The following is an 18,576-nucleotide window of genomic DNA, read 5'->3' as shown; positions in this document are numbered from 1 at the left end:
TTTGTTTTGTTTTTTTTTCCCCCAACTAGTACCAGACTGTAAATTGTGTTTTCTCTCTCTCTCTCTCTCTCTCTCTCTCTCTCTCTCTGTGTGTGTGTGTGTGTGTGTGTGTGTGTGTGTGTGTGTGTGTGTGTGTGTGTTTGTGTGTGTGTTAACGGCAGATCTGAGAGAGGAGACGAGCTGGTCAGACAGATGCACATCAGCAGTGAGTCACTGGCTGAATTTGAGGAGCAGCTTTACATGTGAGAATCACTTCTCCACTTGTTTACAGTCACCATGACAATGCTTTATCATCCCCAGTGCTACTGAATGCAGTACATGTCATTTATATATATTTATAGCCCCATTAAAATGTTGAATTAATTACATTATATGAGAAAATACATTACAGTATATGATACAGATTGAATAATGTAACAATAATTGCTTTGTGGGGGCAGACAAGTAAAGCGTTGCATAGACAGCAAGTGGCATTAGAAGTCAATATATTTTTATTAGTTTTATTACAGAAATGACAAATCAAGGGTCATGATTAAATGTGTTAATCTTATAACACATTGTTTTTAATATAATAAACTAAATTAACCTAAAAGCCCAAGTATTAAAGGGATAGTTCACCCAAAAATGAAAAAAAATTCATCATTTACTCACCCTCAAATTGTTCCAAATCTGTATGAATTTCATTTGAAGAATACGGTTAATAAAACATTTGATGGACCACATTGCCTTCCATAGTATGGAAAAAAATACTATGTAAGCCAGTGGGGTCCAACAATAGTGTTTGGTTTGAAATGAACGAAAATGATCCCATAATTTACTCACCCTCAAGCCATCCTAGGTGTATATGACTGTCTTCTTTCAGCCAAACACAAGTGGAGTTATATTAAAATATCCTGGCTCTTCCAAGCTTTATAATGGGAGTGAATGGTACCCTAGAAGCCCAAAAAAGTGCATCCATCCATCATAAAAGTAATCCATAAGGCTCCATAGGGTTAATAAAGGCCTCTGAAGCAAAGCAATGTGTTTTTGTAAGAAAAATATCCATATTTATAACTTCATAAACTGTAATCACTAGCTTATCCGCGCATTCATAGGAGAGTCGAGTTCCGGCGGAAGGGTGACCTCTGACCTGTATGCTTTTCCACTTAGCCTCTGTCTAATATGAATCTGATTGTTGATAGATTCTCTAGAGTTAAATTCAGATGTTTTGATCTGTTTTTTGTAGTGCCATTGAGATGTACCATGACCAAATTAAGTGGCTAAGTCAAGGAAACAGGAAGGTAACCTGGATCTCTGAGATGTCTTCATGAATCTGATTTAAGCAGATGAACTTTGGTACCCAGTGTTGGTTTGATTTGATCTGTCAGGTGTTTGGGGTGGTGAACGGATCCCGAGTTGGAGTGCTTGTCGACACGTCTGATTTTAACTGCTCTACAGAGAGACTAGCAGATCTACAGCGAGAGCTCTTAGTAGGACCGCAGATGAGTCACTGCTTCATACTTTATTTTGCTAATTTAATCAATTACACTGCTCATTTTGTGGTTTTTATTCTTACTTGCTCATGGTACACCATCAAAGACTCTCATTGAGGAGCAACTGCGCTTCAAAAACCAACTGTATCTACTGTCCTACGGCTCAGAGGTCAGCAGCCTTTGGGACAAACCGCTAGATATCTGCCCTCTACGGTGAGTGACGTTGTTTGCGAAAATATTATCTATTTATAGTGTTATTTTTTTTATGAATCATATGGACAATGATCATGTAAACCTTTTGGGTCGTAGAAATGGCTCTGCCTGGCTACTATTTTCATTAGGATGCTTAGTGTCTGTTTAGAGAGACTCCTCGTTTTATTTTAGGTTGTCATGAGGGATGAGTGGGCACATGTGAGAGCAGTTTATACTTGTATTAGATGCCAAGAAATCACTAGAGAGGAGTGAATGGGGAGATGAGATAATGAGAGAAGAGGATAAAGGCCACAGTTCTGACACAACTTTTTTTGGTGTCTCGTCATTCAAAATGAATCATTCTAAGACATTTGTTGAAAAATGGTGATGATGAAATGATACGCTCATAGGCAGCAGCCTAACCAAAACAGACCTCATATGTGACTCATTTGAAACACTCACACATGCAGCAACTCACACAAATAGGGAGACTAACCTTACAATTCATTTCAATAGAGTTTACATTAGCATGTTGCTAAGTCTGTGGTTCAATTGACCCTTCGCAAAGACCTGTCCCCCTTAGTTACTATTGCTTTGTCCGACAAGCCATGGCGCCGTCATACCACACAGAGTGAAAAATACATCGCAGAGCAAAGAGGACACTGACAACACGTCGACAGACAAGACAGAGCAGGTTACTTATGGTATTAAAGTCCCAACTTTCAAACTGTGTAATTTTTTAAGAAAATCGAACAATAAAAACCGTTTTGTGGCTCTTTAATGTGTCGTGACAGATTGCTGTAGCGCCTCAGCTCAAGAGGCTCGTGAACCAATCATCTCTTCCTACTAGTTAATTTATAGCATCAAATAAACATGAATGAACATGAGAAGGAATGTTGTTTCAAATGCAGAAAGATGTCAGTACACACCATTTTTCAAGTTCAAGTCCACCGAGGTTAATCTTCTAACTCCTGACTGCTTTGTCGGACAAAATGGCGGATTCGGCGTTATGATTGGTTAAATCGCTTGTCAGTCAAACTCCTGGCGAATGGTCAATTGTATATATCCAGATGCCTCATTCAACTGCTCCACACACGTCAGCGTGTCCACCATCTTGGAACAGTCAACACATGCACATTCATCTTGCTCTCGAGTGTTCACAGACCAACTTTCCAGTATGGCGGATGGCTTATATAGTGACCCATTGGAACATATATATCTATGTATACAGTATCTCACAGAAGTGAGTACACCCCTCACATTTTTGTAAATATTTTATTGTATCTTTTTATGTGACAACACTGAAGAAATGACACTTTGCTACAATGTAATGTAGTGAGTGTACAGCTTGTATAACAGTGTAAATTTGCTGTCCCCTCAAAATAACTCAACACACAGCCATTAATGTCTAAACCGCTGGCCACAAAAGTGAGTACACCCCTAAGTAAAAATGTCCAAATTGGGCCCAATTAGCCATTTTCTCTCCCCGGTGTCATGTGACTCGTTAGTGTTACAAGGTCTCAGGTGTGAATGGGGAGCAGGTGTGTTAAATTTGGTGTTATTGCTCTCACTCTCTCATACTGGTCACTGGTTGTTCAACATGGCACCTCATGGCAAAGAACTCTCTGAGGATCTGAAAAAAAGAATTGTTGCTCTACATAAAGATGTCGTAGGATATAAGAAGATTGCCAAGACCCTGAAACTGAGCTGCAGCACGGTGGCCAAGACCATACAGCGGTTTAACAGGACAGGTTCCACTCAGAACAGGCCTCGCCATGGTCGACCAAAGAAGTTGAGTGCACATGCTCAGCGTCATATCCAGAGGTTGTGTTTGGGATATAGACATATGAGTGCTGCCAGCATTGCTGCAGAGGTTGAAGGGGTGGGGGGTCAGCCTGTCAGTGCTCAGAAAATACGCTGCACACTGCGTCAAATTGGTCTGCATGACTGTCGTCCCAGAAGGAAGCCTCTTCTAAAGATGATGCAAAAGAAAGCCCGCAAACAGTTGGCTGAAGACAAGCAGACTAAGGACATGGATTACTGGAACCATGTCCTGTGGTCTGATGAGACCAAGATAAACTTATTTGGTTCAGATGGTGTCAAGCGTGTGTGGCGGCAACCAGGTGAGGAGTACAAAGACAAGTGTGTCTTGCCTACAGTCAAGCATGGTGGTGGGAGTGTCATGGTCTGGGGCTGCATGAGTGCTGCCGGCACTGGGGAGCTACAGTTCATTGAGGGAACCATGAATGCCAACATGTACTGTGACATACTGAAGCAGAGCATGATCCCCTCCCTTCGGAGACTGTGCCACAGGGCATTATTCCAACATGATAACGATCCCAAACACACCTCCAAGATGACCACTGCCTTGCTAAAGAAGCTGAGGGTACCTAAACCCCATTGAGCATCTGTGGGGCATCCTCAAACGGAAGGTGGAGGAGCGCAAGGTCTCTAACATCCACCAGCTCCATGATGTTGTCATGGAGGAGTGGAAGAGGACTCCATTGGCAACCTGTGAAGCTCTGGTGAACTCCATACCCAAGAGGGTTAAGGCAGTGCTGGAAAATAATGGTGGCCATACAAAATATTGACACTTTGGACCCAATTTGGACATTTTCACTTAGGGGTGTACTCACTTTTGTGGCCAGCGGTTTAGACATTAATGGCTGTGTGTTGAGTTATTTTGTGGGGACAGCAAATTTACACTGTCATACAAGCTGTACACTCACTACTTTACATTGTAGCAAAGTGTCATTTCTTCAGTGTTGTCACATGAAAAGAAATAATAAAATATTTACAAAAATGTGAGGGGTGTACTCACTTCTCTGAGATACTGTAGCTATCTATGGGTGTAATACTAAACATAAAAATACACACCCAAATATTTGGGTAAAATAGTCAATTAATTACACCTGAAGTATTTGATTAAAATACAGACATTTACAGCAGCAACTATCACAGCATGTCAAGCACAAAGGTGGTTAAGACATGGTTTTTTGAGCGTTAAATAATGGCACAAATACCAGTAAATTGACTACCGGAAAGCTTAGAAAATCACGTCACTTGATTTATGTAAATACTCTCCTCCCATAAATTTTGCATCTGAAAGGGAAACTCCTACAAATGCATATGCCATAAGTCCACTCTTTTTTTACTGCTAATCATTCACTGAGTGTCTTTAGTAAACCCTGACAGTAGTTTTTAACACCAAAAGAGTGTTTGTGCTGATGCAAGCTGTTAATAAATCTGGCCCTATGTCTCCATAAAGGATGTATGTGATGCTCCCTTAGAATATGGCCAAAATAAGATATCTTTGAGTGCAGCATAATTAAGATACCTACCTTTTGAACAGCTTTCATGTAGGGAGCTCAACCATGACGCCTGCAGAGGCAGCTCACTTCACAGCAAAATCCCCAGTGTTAAATTAACACCCCTCAGTGTTCATATGTGTCCACACCACAGAGTGTTAAAATAACACTGAAGCAGTGTTGAAGTTAATGAGATAATTAAGTGATTAATCAAGTGATGATTGAGCTTTAGTGATTGACTCCTGCTGTTAACAAGCAGAATCAGATACCAGATACCAGCAGAAATACTGACTTCCATCCATTTCAGATTATTACACTTAGTACTATCTAGTTTGACTTTATTTTTGCATATGTCTCAAAAAACTCTTATTGAGAATTAACTGAGGTTTAGAGGTTGATGTTTTATTTAATGTTTTGTTTGAAGTCACCATTATGGAGATCAGTGTTTGCTTTAGTTGTGTTCTTGACTTTTTAACTTTAGGTTTTCTTTGGCTGTTGCAAACATTTGTTATAGCAAAAGAAACTATGATCAGGTCCTTATGGTTAATGATGTAATCATTATGTAATTACCTGATTCACTAATTTCATTCAGAGTCTAAAGCTCTGATTATGTGCATGATGCGTAATTTAATATTGATGATTGTAGCCCTGTGATTCTACAGCTTGAGATCCAGCAGCGATAAATTGAATTAATTCATAAATACATTGTGCATGGAAACTACTGCACTATTTAGACACACACAGACATTAAGAATCAGCATATGAATCTCAACAATGGTGACAATCAACAAAATATTCAGACAAACAGATAAACTCTGAACATCACAAAACAAGCTACTAAAGTCACAACAAAACAACAGCAAAATAAAAGAAATAGTACAAATGAATGGAAAATAGCAGGACAATTCAGCTGCATAATTTATTCATGCTGCAATGCATGCTGGGAGCCATAGATGATTTTTGACTGGTGACTTCCATCAAGCACTGCAGCATGAAGATTTTGTTTGATTGTCACCATTGTTGAGTTTCATACGCTTATATTTGATGATAATTGTGTGTGTTTTAAAAATACTTTAGATTATAACAGTACTGCTGGATCACAAGCTGTAGCATCACAGGAATACTATAAAGAAAAATTAATAAAACCACCTATATAATTAGTTATTAAATGTTGGATGCGATCAATTAATCATGTTTCTACATGATGACTATAACATTATCATCATATAGCTAACATCACATGAGCACATTTTCTCTTGAGTTTTGTTTGCCACAACAAATGTTCTTTATAAACACAAAGTAGCAGCAGCCAGGAAAAAAAAAATGTTAAAAAGTCAAGGGTCAAGGGCCTAACTGAAACACACACTGATCACCATAACGGTGACCGTTAAACAAAACTATTATTTTTAGTAAAACATCAACATCTAAACCTCTGTTCTCAGTAAGAACTTATGTAGATGTATGACAGAAATAAAGTCAGTGTAAATAAAGTCAGTGTAAAGTAAGTGTAATAATGTGTAATAGCTGGAAGTCAGTTGCAGTTGTTGTGTTTCTGCTCATCTTTCCTTCAGTGATTCTGCTTGTTAACAGCAGGTGTTTGTCACTAATACTCAATCATCACTTAATTAATCGCAATTATCTCATTAACTTCAACACTACTTCAGTGTTATTGTAACACTCTGTAGTGTGGATACATATGAACAATGAGCAGAATTTGCTGTGTAGGTTTTGGAATATAGCTATATTATAATTTCTATTTTTGCTACACATAAAGAATGTGAATGAAAGTGTGCAGCAGGAGGCTCTTTCTTAGTGTCACGTCCCGTCTCAGGCTCAGGGAGTGTTATGCATGGGTCATGCAGCTTCGAGCGGATGGAGGCTGTGATCTCCTGCAGGCACTACAGAGGGCACTGACCCACTCACAGCTGGACATGCTGCTCATCATCCTGGCTGCTCGGTGAGAGTTTATTTTGCTATGATGAATCACCCTTTCTTAACTTGAGCCAGCAGCCATTTCATTTCCTTCACATTTGCGCCCACCTTTAGACATATTTGCAGTCCATTGTCCTAAAATAGTTTTAGTGCTGTAATTGGTCATATCAGAGGAGATGGTTCTAAAATGGCAGCCAAGGCCTATTTCCTCTCTCAGCATAATGGAGTGCAACAGCAGGGCTATGGAAGTAAAAATCTTTTTCACTTTCTCTATAGAGAAATAGATGTTAAGTGATAACATAAGCCGCTTTTCCATCGTTGGGTCATAACAAGTGGAAGTATAACTGGAACAATTGCTTACCATTCTTAGTACTGTTCAGCCTAACAGCAGTTTTACACAGCTTTCAAGATAGATCAAACCATGAGTTGGGAGGTTGTTAAGTGGTGCTATATTCATCTGTAAAAGCCAAAACTTGGTGCAGTTCGGGCTGAGAAATGACAGACCACTCCCATGAAGCACTGCAAATCATGTAATTCACAATGCTTTAACTTATCTTTTAATTCGTTTTTGCTTCAAATCAAATGTTTTAAAGTGTCGCTATTATGTTTTTTTCAGACATGACTTTTAATGCAGTATACAATATAGCTGTTTGTGAATGTAAAAGGTCTTTATATTTATAATTAATATAACATTTATATATAATTAATACAGTAAAACTAATGGCATCATTATGCTGGGTTCAGACTACACGATATCAGCCCGATTTTGGCACGATCCATTTGACTTAGGGTGTTGTGGTGATTCGTAAACGACAATGGGCATCGGGATGCAAAAATTAATAGTTTTATCTTATAATAGCGTGTCATAGTGGATGGACGACAACTGATGCCATATCTGCGATGCTTCACGACATCACAACAGGTAGACTAGCATGTTTCATTTCATTTTTTTCCGGTCCTCCACGACTGGATCCGTCACATTTGTTGACCAAAAAGAGCACAGAAGCTCTTCCGTACACACCTTCCAAAAATGCCGAAAGGAAAGAGAGATGATGCTATTGGTGCTGCTAGGTGGAATTATGGAATAGAGAAAAGGTTTGTGGAATTATGGCAACAATAATCCTGCCTTTATGATGTTTCCTCGAGGGACTACAAATGCTGGCGAACAATAGTGGAGGTGCTTCAGCAACTTGGTGAGTGCTGGAATTAGCATTTACGCTAAGTCGGTCAGTCTCTAGTTCTCAAAGGCATCACGCACGTCATTAAAGACGGCAAGTAATGATTGGTTGGGAAGCAACGTGTAGTCTGATGTGTTTCTTGTCCACGACACAACAAGAATTTAGGAGTCAAAATCACATAATCTGACACAGGTGACTTTAGTAAAAAATATTGTGTAGTCTGAACTCGGCATCACTGCTCATATCACTGACTTTGTATAAAGCGCTAGATACGGAGCTGAAATTCAGATATGGTAATAGGTTTTTGGTTTCCAACATGTGCTGTAAGCAGGCGACCAATCACAACAGACTGGGTCATCTGACCAATCAGAGCAGAGTAGAACAATCACAACAGACTGGGTCATCTGACCAATCAGATCAGAGTAGACCAGTCACAACAGACTAGGCCATCTGACCAATCAGAGCAGAGTACACCAATCACAACAAACTGGGCCATCTGACCAATCAGAGCAGAGTACACCAATCACAACAAACTGGGCCATCTGACCAATCAGAGCAGAGTAGGCTCTCGGAAAGGACTGAATTTTTTATCAAACCATTTCAGATACTGTGAGAAAAGACGTGATGCTACAATGTAGCCTCTATTATGAGAAAATTTCAGTGTTTTTGACCTTGGATGCATGAAAATCTATTGTAGGAGACTCCAAAACAAAATTAAGAACATTTTAAGTAGGGTATTTAGCTCAGAACTCTATATCGTAGAATGTTCATGGAGGAAATCAATGGAAAAAAATGCTTTGGAACCAAGGCAGCTGAAAAAATAGGTGGTCAATGTTTGCACTGTGTTTGAGTTACTGATGTGAAATTATGTTTTGAATCTTATATAATGATTATTTGATGAATATACTTTATTTTCAGCCCTGATCAGACCGTGGACATTATATGTGATTGTTTAGCTCTGAACCGAATGCCCTCTGTTCATGCGGTCGCCTACAACTGCAGCAGTCCCGCCGCCATTGTGAGGATTGACTGTTCTTTATTTAATATGCAGAGGGACATTTTCCATCTCTGTCACTGATTGATGTGCCCTGTCATAGGAGACTGTGAAGCGAATGGCGGCAGTTTCTGGGGGGAGATATCACTTGTTTTCTGCTGCACTGGTAATCTGCAAAATGAACATAAAAATATTAACTATCTCTTAAACTGGAATGAAACTGAAATTACATACAGTGGCACCAAAAAGTATTTGGGTTCACTTTATAAATTGTATAGGAATATCTGTTTGTGTTTGTCTACCAGGGTGTGGTAGACAGCAGTACAGATGTAGATCTGCTGTGGACGGAGATTAAAGCAGCTCGGGATGTTCTTACCCAAATTCAGAACATGCGTCAGGGTCGACTTGGAGACACAGCTGTCACTGTTGAGTCAGAGGTGATCCTACATATAGTAACACAAAAATACTTCTGTAGACAGTCACGATGAGATTTCAATACATAACCGTGAATGACCCTGGTGAAAAAGAACTGTGGTTAAATGAATTAAATGCGCAGTTGTAGTGTGCTTTAAATCTTATCTTGCAGGTACTATAATATAATTGAAATATAAGGCCACTTAAAAAGAAAACACTTTCATGACTGTTTTGTGCCTTTTTTCCATGTTATTTAGCATTTAATGTGAATGTTTGAACATGAAAAAGGTCTGCAAAGTTATAAAGCGCAAAGTTTCTCCAGCAGGAGTTATTCCCTATATCAGTGCGCACTGTTTCTGAACTCCATTACAAATGGTGTACAAATGGAATCACAAATATATATATAAAATACATAACATACAAGTAGAAATGGCATTTTATTTATGTAAGTATATTTTAGTTTACCATAAATGTTTGTCAGTACATTCAGCAGTACACATAAAACATATAAAATGTACTTAAGTCCTATATAAGTGGATCAAAATACACTCTAAAGTTCAACTAATGACATTTAACATAAATTAAACTGTATTTATTTTTATTTAATTAAAAATAACATGCAATTAAGTGTCCGAAAACTCAGTTTGAACCCAAGTATATTATTTTCATAATAAGAACTCTTTTTAAAAGTATGCTAAAGCGTTCTTCTTTTTCACAAGGGTGAATATGAATACTCATGAATACCTAAAATGTACTTTAAGAAATTCTAACATGGTATATGTATTGATATTTAGATACCATATTAGTACCATGGCACAATTTGTTCATGGAAGTTTTGTGCTTTCTACCAGTTTCTCCTATGATGCATGTTTTACGATTGTGAGGGCTGGAAATGTTTTAACTTTCAGTCTTAACTTCTACCTTCCCAGATCTCCACGGGTTTGGACAGTCTTACTCTTTCTGACTTCAGTCCTGTAAGTTCTGCTCGTGGTGCTCCGCTGTGCATCAAACCCGCAGGCCCAGCGCCCAGCAGCTCCAGCGAATGGCTGAAGACCCACGGCCTGAAGGGTATCTGCCATGCCTTCACTCTTCAATTTACAGACATATTGACACAGAAACAAGAAAAAAGTAGGGCAGGAAATTAAAGGGTCACTTGCGATTTAATGTTGACTTTAAATATCAAATTTTTTTAAAGTTGGCATGAAACAGGAGTTGTGATAGTCTTTTCTCCTCTATTTTGCAGTATATCAAAGTAAAACAGCTTCTTGAACAAGAACAAATGTAGGGCGGGGCTTAATTTTGTCCATGGGGAATTGATTGGATGGTTGTGGTTTCCTATTGGTGGATCTCATGTGAGTGACAGGTTGCCCCGCCCTCACGTCAGTAAACACATCATCAGAGAAAAGAAGATTCCCAAAAAAACAAGAATTGTTAATTTTAATGTCATGATGACTTGACAAATGTCAGAATGCTCTAAATTTTCTGAATAGTCAGCACTGTAACAACCAAAATCTGACAATCTGACAATCTTACAGACATATTTATAGCAGCATGTGTCAGTTTAATTGCGAGTGTCTTGTGCGAGTTCTCTTGATCAGAGTGGTGAGTCTTGGCTTACAGTTGTGTTCATGCAGCTCAGAAGCTGGATCTGTATCAGCTGCTGGCTCGTAATGCCTATTCTCCACAAGAGACGTTTGTGCCAATCTTGGGAAAGACTGTTTCTGCTACAGTTCATGAGGTGATGAACATGTCCTGCTGCATTTATGAATCCCGCTTGAGTCCCATCTGTTCACCTGTATAGCAGTCTTTCTCAACTAACTCTAACTGTGTCTGTCTACAGCGGGTGATGGTACAGTTTGAATGGCATGATGGAACAGTGAAGAATTTGCATGTCGATCTTCCATCAGTGCAAAAGTACCAGGTACATTTTTAAATCCACAAACTCCATATGATAAATTTGGACCAGCTGAAACCCAACTAGCACCATAAGCAGTGTTAGCCGTTTCACTAACCTGCACCAGACTTCAAGTGCACCTGGTAAACTCCTACTTCCAAGCAAACAGTGAATTCACTAGCTTTACATTAGCTGACACTTTTCGTACACTTATTGCTAAAAATATGGAGCCCTACGCATTACATGCAGGGCAAAAATAAATCAAGATATCATAACCACAAATGAATAATTCCTTCTTATGATTTATTAGAAGCGGCTGATGGATGCTGTACGTCTTTTTGAAAGGAGAGTTGAGTGGCTGAACAGGATGGGCAGCCAGCAGATATGGGGAACCGTGTGCGAGCAGAGGTGAGAACCTTTAGCTTAGACAGTGTGTCCCAATCATTCACTAGCACCCTGCCCAGTGAACTTCACTCTGGACGTCACAAATCATACAGATAATATATGTTCTGAAGGGCACTGCAGATCACACAGAGAACAATATACATTGCCCCTTGTTAAAAAGAAGTGCACTTTAGTATACTTTTAAAAAGAGTACTTATTATGGACAGTTAAATGAAAATGAAAATTCTCTCATTAATTACTCACCCTCATGTCGTTCCAAACCCGTAAGACCTTTGTTCATCTTCGGAACACAAATGAAGAGCGTTTTAATGAAATATGATTGATTTCTGTCCCTTCATTGACAGTCTACGCAACTACCACTTTCAAGCCCTAGAAAGGTAGTAAAGACATTATTAAAGTAATCCATGTGACTTCAGTGGTTTAACCTCAATTTTGTGAAGCGATGCGAGTACTTTGTTTGCCCAAAAAAAACTATAATTTACTACTTTATTTACAAAATAGTAATATATGTAATATCAATTATAACAAATTATAATCAAGTACTTAGTATTTAGTGTTTTAGTTTGTTAGTCAAGACATCAAAATAAGTGTACTTCTTAAAAGAATGACAAAAGACTTTTAAATTTATAATGATTTAAAATGTACTTTAATGTAAAATCTTTAATTTGACTATAACAAAGTGCACTTCTTAAGTGTACTTAAGTATGTTAAGAAACAGTCACGAAAGTGTGCTCTCTTAAGTACAATTAAGTGGCCTTTTATTTCATGAATATTATATTATCTGCAAGTACAGACACTTAAGATTTGAAGTACACTACAAGTGCACATTCAATTAAGTGCACTTCTTTTTCACAAGGGATATCACTTCAGAGGACGTGGAGGGGAAGTTTTTGACATGATTTATGTATGTCATCATACTCAAACTGTGCAATTCAAGTATTGTCTGTGTTCAATGACTTCCAATTTTATCAACAGACATGCAGTGTGCCATGTTTAGGGAGGGTTCCTGTGAACTGGAACTCCACTTGTAGTTTTCGACTGGTTTTACTTGAGGACTTGAGTACCAAAATTGTTTATTGTACAAAAGTAAACAAAATCAGCCTTAAAATCAATCATGGAAATGTATTAATAATCCCATGAACTGCACAAACTCAACAACATACAGAACAACAGCAGCAGACGTGTGCTTTACAGTCTTGATGGTTTGAGTGCTTTTTAAAAGCTCTCAGCAGCCAATAATTGAAAAACAACCCCACACAAAACACATTACGTTCAGCACAAACAATGTTTATCCCTGTAAGATAAACTTGAGTATTAGTGCATATTGATCCTTGTTTGCCAGCCTTTAACCTTTGTGGAAATCCATTAACGCTGGAGTGATATTGGGTCAGGAGGATTCAGGGATCTGGAGTATGTTTGTGTGTCTCAGTCTCTCTGTCTGTCTCCATGCAGGGTGCAGGTTCTTCTGGACATGTCTGGGATGAACACCCACTACCAGCTCCACATCCAGCAAGCCCTCCGGATACTCCTGCAGGAGCAGTTGGCTAATAAGCACAGCTTCAATGTCATTGTGTAGGTCAAACACACTGTCAGGTGTTTTCACTCACTTATAGTGTGACAGATTAAGTCTCCCGCTGCTTTATCCCTAAAGCTTACATCTTAAAGGGGTCCTATTATGCTTTTTTCCTCCCTGAACTCTCTAAAACGCCTCCATTGTAGTCTTGAGTTTTCTTCCAGGAACGAAAACGTCACAATATTCCTCATTTCAATAATTCCTGCCCAAGGCATACGCAAAATAAAGGGGCGGGGCCTGGTTGAGTTAGTAGTGTGTTGAAACTCGCGGTTATGGTAAGGGTCTAGACATTTCCCAAACACACTGGAAGTGCTTGACTAATCACAATACACTGGTCCAGCCGACCAATCAGAGCACACTGTGCTTTTTGGAAGGAGGGGCTTCATAGAGATGGGAACTAAACAGAGCGTTACTGACAGACTGGGAAAAGAGGAGCTTTGAAAAACTTTTGAAAAAGGGCATAATAGGTCCCCTTAAAGTTTTACTTCTATACGCTCTAAAAAATGCTGGGTTACAAAAACAACCCAAGCTGGGTTGAATATGGACAAACCCAGCGGTTGGGTTGTTTTTAACCCAGCAGTTGGGTTAAATGTTTGCCCAACCTGCTGGGTAGTTTTATTTAACCCAACTATTGTTTAAAAATTACTGTATTGCTTGCTTAAAATGAACCCAAAGTATGTTGGAAATGAACATTTATTAATATGTTTAATGAATAATAATTAAACAATTAACATTTATTAAACTGCTTATTAATACAAACCTGATTCCAAAAAAGTTGGGACGCTGTACAAATTGTGAATAAAAAAGGAATGCAATGATGTGGAAGTTTCAAATTTCAATATTTTATTCAGAATACAACATAGATGACATATCAAATGTTTAAACTGAGAAAATGTATCATTTTAAGGGAAAAATAAGTTGATTTTAAATTTCATGGCATCAACACATCTCAAAAAAGTTGGGACAAGGCCATGTTTACCACTGTGTGGCATCCCCTCTTCTTTTTATAACAGTCTGCAAACGTCTGGGGACTGAGGAGACAAGTTGCTCAAGTTTAGGAATAGGAATGTTGTCCCATTCTTGTCTAATACAGGCTTCTAGTTGCTCAACTGTCTTAGGTCTTCTTTGTCGCATCTTCCTCTTTATGATGCGCCAAATGTTTTCTATGGGTGAAAGATCTGGACTGCAGGCTGGCCATTTCAGTACCCGGATCCTTCTTCTACGCAGCCATGATGTTGTAATTGATGCAGTATGTGGTCTGGCATTGTCATGTTGGGAAATGCAAGGTCTTCCCTGAAAGAGACGACGTCTGGATGGGAGCATATGTTGTTCTAGAACTTAGATATACCTTTCAGCATTGATGGTGCCTTTCCAGATGTGTAAGCTGCCCATGCCACACGCACTCATGCAACCCCATACCATCAGAGATGCAGACTTCTGAACTGAGCGCTGATAACAACTTGGGTTGTCCTTGTCCTCTTTAGTCCGGATGACATGGCGTCCCAGTTTTCCAAAAAGAACTTCAAATTTTGATTCGTCTGACCACAGAACAGTTTTCCACTTTTATTCTGATATTGCTCCACTATTTTTCGCTGCAGCATTGGGGGAATTGGTGATCCTCTGCCCATCTTGACTTCTGAGAGACACTGCCACTCTGAGAGGCTCTTTTTATAGCCAATCATGTTGCCAATTGACCTAATAAGTTGCAAATTGGTCCTCCAGCTGTTCCATCATTGTACATTTAACTTTTCCGGCCTCTTATTGCTACCTGTCCCAACTTTTTTGGAATGTGTAGCTCTCATGAAATCCAAAATGAGCCAATATTTGGCATGACATTTCCAAATGTCTCACTTTCAACATTTGATATGTTATCTATATTCTATTGTGAATAAAATATAAGTTTATGAAATTTGTAAATTATTGCATTCCTTTTTTATTGACAATTTGTACAGTGTCCCAACTTTTTTGGTATCGGGTTTGTAAATGTTCACCTTTTGATTATATAATTGTGTCTGATTTTTAATTGGGTTCATTTTAAGCCAGCCATATAGTAATTTTTAAACAATAGTTGGTTTAAATACAAACATTTTAACCCAACCGCTTGGTTAAAACAACCCAGTCGCTGGGTTTTTCCATTTTCAACCCAACTCGGGTTGTTTTTAACCCAGCATTTTTAGAGTAAATTAAAAAAAAAAAAATTCTATCCCTCCATTGAAAGTTCATCTAGACAAAGGGTGGAGATTGCTTTGATTTAACATCTTTAGGTCACTACATAATTCCCATTCTTCTATTTGTGTTATTTCATAGTTTTGATGGTGATCTAAAATGTGGACAACAGCGAAACTAAATAATTAGTAGGTGTCAAAGAAGAAGAAGAAAACACAAAAATGAACATTTGCATCTATACTTTAAATTGGCATGATATATTAATATTATTTATTTGTAAATCTAGAGCAGAACAGCTCACAGAGGTGCATTCGGCACTTTGCATAAATGCAAATTTGCACTTTTCAGCTAAAAAATGAGTCTGTGCATGACACAACTGTGCCGGAGGAACAGAATTGAGGTATAGGTACAAGCAGGAACAGAATGGCTATAGGGAGCACTGGGACTTTTCTCGGTTGGCTGCTCAACTTGTGGTCCAGCTGTCGATCCCGAATTTAGATGCTAAGTAAATAAAGTTTTAATAGGAGAAAAATGAATTCTGACATCATCTGGCCAGTCTATTAAAGCTGCAGTGGTGGATCCTGACAACATAGTTAACAGTTTTGAAAACATGAGCTAGATAATACAGCAGACAGCTGTTTTTCATTAGGCTGGTATGGTGTCAGGCGGTTTTAAAGTGCTAGTCCATTTCTGCTCGCTATATATGTATCAAGTTACCACTGTATCATGGTACAGCTCCAGAATGCACTATTAAAGGCTCTGTACAAACGCTCATCTAGTAACGTTAATAGAATGTTTGGTTAGTTATCTGGTCTTCAATAATATTCTCAAAACAACATGTTCTCCAACCAATACGCCTATATAGGTCGTTTGTCACTTCCCTGAAATACGACCCATAGGAGCGTTTACTAAAGTTGCGCCCCTATTGACAACAGGACACTTTTATTTTAATGCATTGTTCCCTTTTATCTGCGTCATATTTCGGGTAGGGTAGGGTGGGGTCGGTTTCGTTAACACGCATTTTGATTGGTAACGACAGTCATACGTCATTTCATGATGACAGACGTAACACGACACTGTCGTTATTTTTATGCCAGCTAGAGGGCGCATGACTTTAAAACGTAAATATAGGTCGTAATAAGGTGGGTCGTTTTTTTTTTTTTGGAGGACAGTCTCTCTCAAAATGTTAGCACTGAAACGTTATACATCATTCATAGAACTTTTCTATGAAACGTTTAATTTTGTCTTACGTTTTTTAAATGATACTACTTGTTTCAGAGTGTTCAGAGAACATACGTAACATTCTCATAATGTTTGCAAAATTATAAAATGAAATGTTTGCTTAACGTTTGTATAACCAAGAAAACACGTTTTTAAAACATTTTAAAAAATGGATGTTTTGAACATTCAAAGAACATTCAGAAATAGCATTTTCATAATAACTTAATGGGAACGTTAGGCGTTAGCATAATGTTTTTAGAACATATTTTTGCTAGTTTCATCTTTGAGGAAACCAAAATGGTTCTTCTATGACACTGGAACCTTTTGGTATCTTTTTTTTAATAGTTTAATTTTGTAAGGGTACATTGAAATGGTCTCACATGTACCTGTGCGAATTCATCACTTTCATACATCAGTTAATGTACAGAATCATTTTTGTATCATCGCGTACACTTACACAGAGTAAATGAAGACATTAATGGGCCAGTGTAAAGCCTCTGTACCATTTATCAGTTTTCGGCAGTTGTCTGCTCCTGTTTTAGCATAGTCATGAGTGCTCTACTTTAGTCTGGCATGAATAGAAGTCTTAATAGATTTTGCCTGGCAGCACACATACCTGCTCTTAATACTGCAGAGCAGCTGCACACTACACTCCAGAGCATTTCATCATGTCACATGACTCAGGCCTTACCTTGAGGAACATTGTCACTCCGTTATTTGATGAATCTACACTCTAACTTTATGGTGAAGCCACATTTACATACATGCCTTTTATGTGTTATTATATGGATCATGTTCTACAGTAGACTTTGAACTCTGTTCAATAACATTGTAATTTAAGTATTTCCATAACTTGATTGTTTATATATGGCCTAATTTGAAGTTAGCCATTGACAGTTAGCTTACATGAGGGTTTCTTTTGATATTTATTTACACCATCCTTTTTTTATCCAATAGAGCACTGCAGTGATGACGTATTTAAGTAGGCCACCCCTTAAATTAGCATCATTAACCCAGCTAACAAATATATGTTCTAAGTAACGTTTTGGTAATGTTCCCATTAAGTTATTTCTGAATGGTCTTGGTATATTAAGTGTTTTAAAAACATTTTTTCTTGGATGCAAACATTATGAAAACATTCAATTTTAGCATTCTTCAAACATTATGGGAATGTTACTTTTTGAATGAACGTTTTGAAACAAGTAATAACATTAGACAAACGTCCAACTTAAATGTTTCCGAAAAAAAAACAGTTCCGTAAATGATGTATTAATAATGATTTGTGCAAACCTCTTGAGAACATTATTAAAGACCAGAAAACTTTGAACAAACATTACTGGAAGAACGTTTGTTCTTAACTTTGTGAGAACCTTGCCAGAACGTTAGCCAAAGTTATGAGAACGTTCCCTGTTAGCTGGGAAGCTTTGGACAACTCTTTCAGTCTTTATTTTAAAAACATTTTCCCTGAAAGCTGGAGTTATAATAGTTTGCAAGAGTGCGATTATAAGCACAACAAGGCTGTGAAAGTGACTAGTGACTAGTGAGTTTACCTGTTCGGCTGATGACTTTTAATGTCCTCGACAACCTCTGTAGTCCCATTTAGACACTTGTTAGCAGTCGCCTTTTCCAAGACAAGTAAAAATCATATTACTAATGTATTTTATACTGTAGAATAAAACATGAAAATATCCTGAGCTTGTGTTCACCTCAGACCTTATTTCAAGCAATCAGCCAAAAACCCATTCAAAAACCCACTGACTTCAGGACGATGGAACCGGAAGTGCTAAAATGAAACATATTTCTGAGCTTTAGCCTTCTAAAAAACAT

The 18,576-nt window shown here is 38.2% G+C and overlaps 1 protein-coding gene across 2 annotated transcripts in view; it reads left to right on the top strand.

The window, feature by feature from the left end:
* The window catches only part of vwa3a (von Willebrand factor A domain containing 3A), a 41,319-nt gene that overhangs the window by 7,919 nt on the left and 14,824 nt on the right, over nt 1–18,576 (top strand). For both annotated transcript variants that reach the window (XR_007929363.1, XM_051888736.1), the window contains exons 5-17: nt 162–242; nt 1,226–1,280; nt 1,368–1,469; nt 1,579–1,685; nt 6,804–6,929; nt 9,001–9,100; nt 9,180–9,242; nt 9,382–9,513; nt 10,420–10,558; nt 11,125–11,228; nt 11,331–11,411; nt 11,695–11,792; nt 13,242–13,361. Coding sequence is in view for 1 of the 2 variants with exons in the window: in XM_051888736.1 (XP_051744696.1) it covers nt 162–242; nt 1,226–1,280; nt 1,368–1,469; nt 1,579–1,685; nt 6,804–6,929; nt 9,001–9,100; nt 9,180–9,242; nt 9,382–9,513; nt 10,420–10,558; nt 11,125–11,228; nt 11,331–11,411; nt 11,695–11,792; nt 13,242–13,361 (1,308 nt within the window). In the remaining variant the exon portion in view is untranslated. The remainder of the gene's footprint in view (nt 1–161; nt 243–1,225; nt 1,281–1,367; nt 1,470–1,578; nt 1,686–6,803; nt 6,930–9,000; nt 9,101–9,179; nt 9,243–9,381; nt 9,514–10,419; nt 10,559–11,124; nt 11,229–11,330; nt 11,412–11,694; nt 11,793–13,241; nt 13,362–18,576) is intronic.

Source organism: Ctenopharyngodon idella, chromosome 3 (assembly GCF_019924925.1).
Source record: "Ctenopharyngodon idella isolate HZGC_01 chromosome 3, HZGC01, whole genome shotgun sequence".
In the NCBI taxonomy this organism is placed as follows: domain Eukaryota; kingdom Metazoa; phylum Chordata; class Actinopteri; order Cypriniformes; family Xenocyprididae; genus Ctenopharyngodon; species Ctenopharyngodon idella.
Note: the sequence above shows the minus strand (reverse complement) of the source record. Positions and strands in the feature narration are given on the sequence as shown.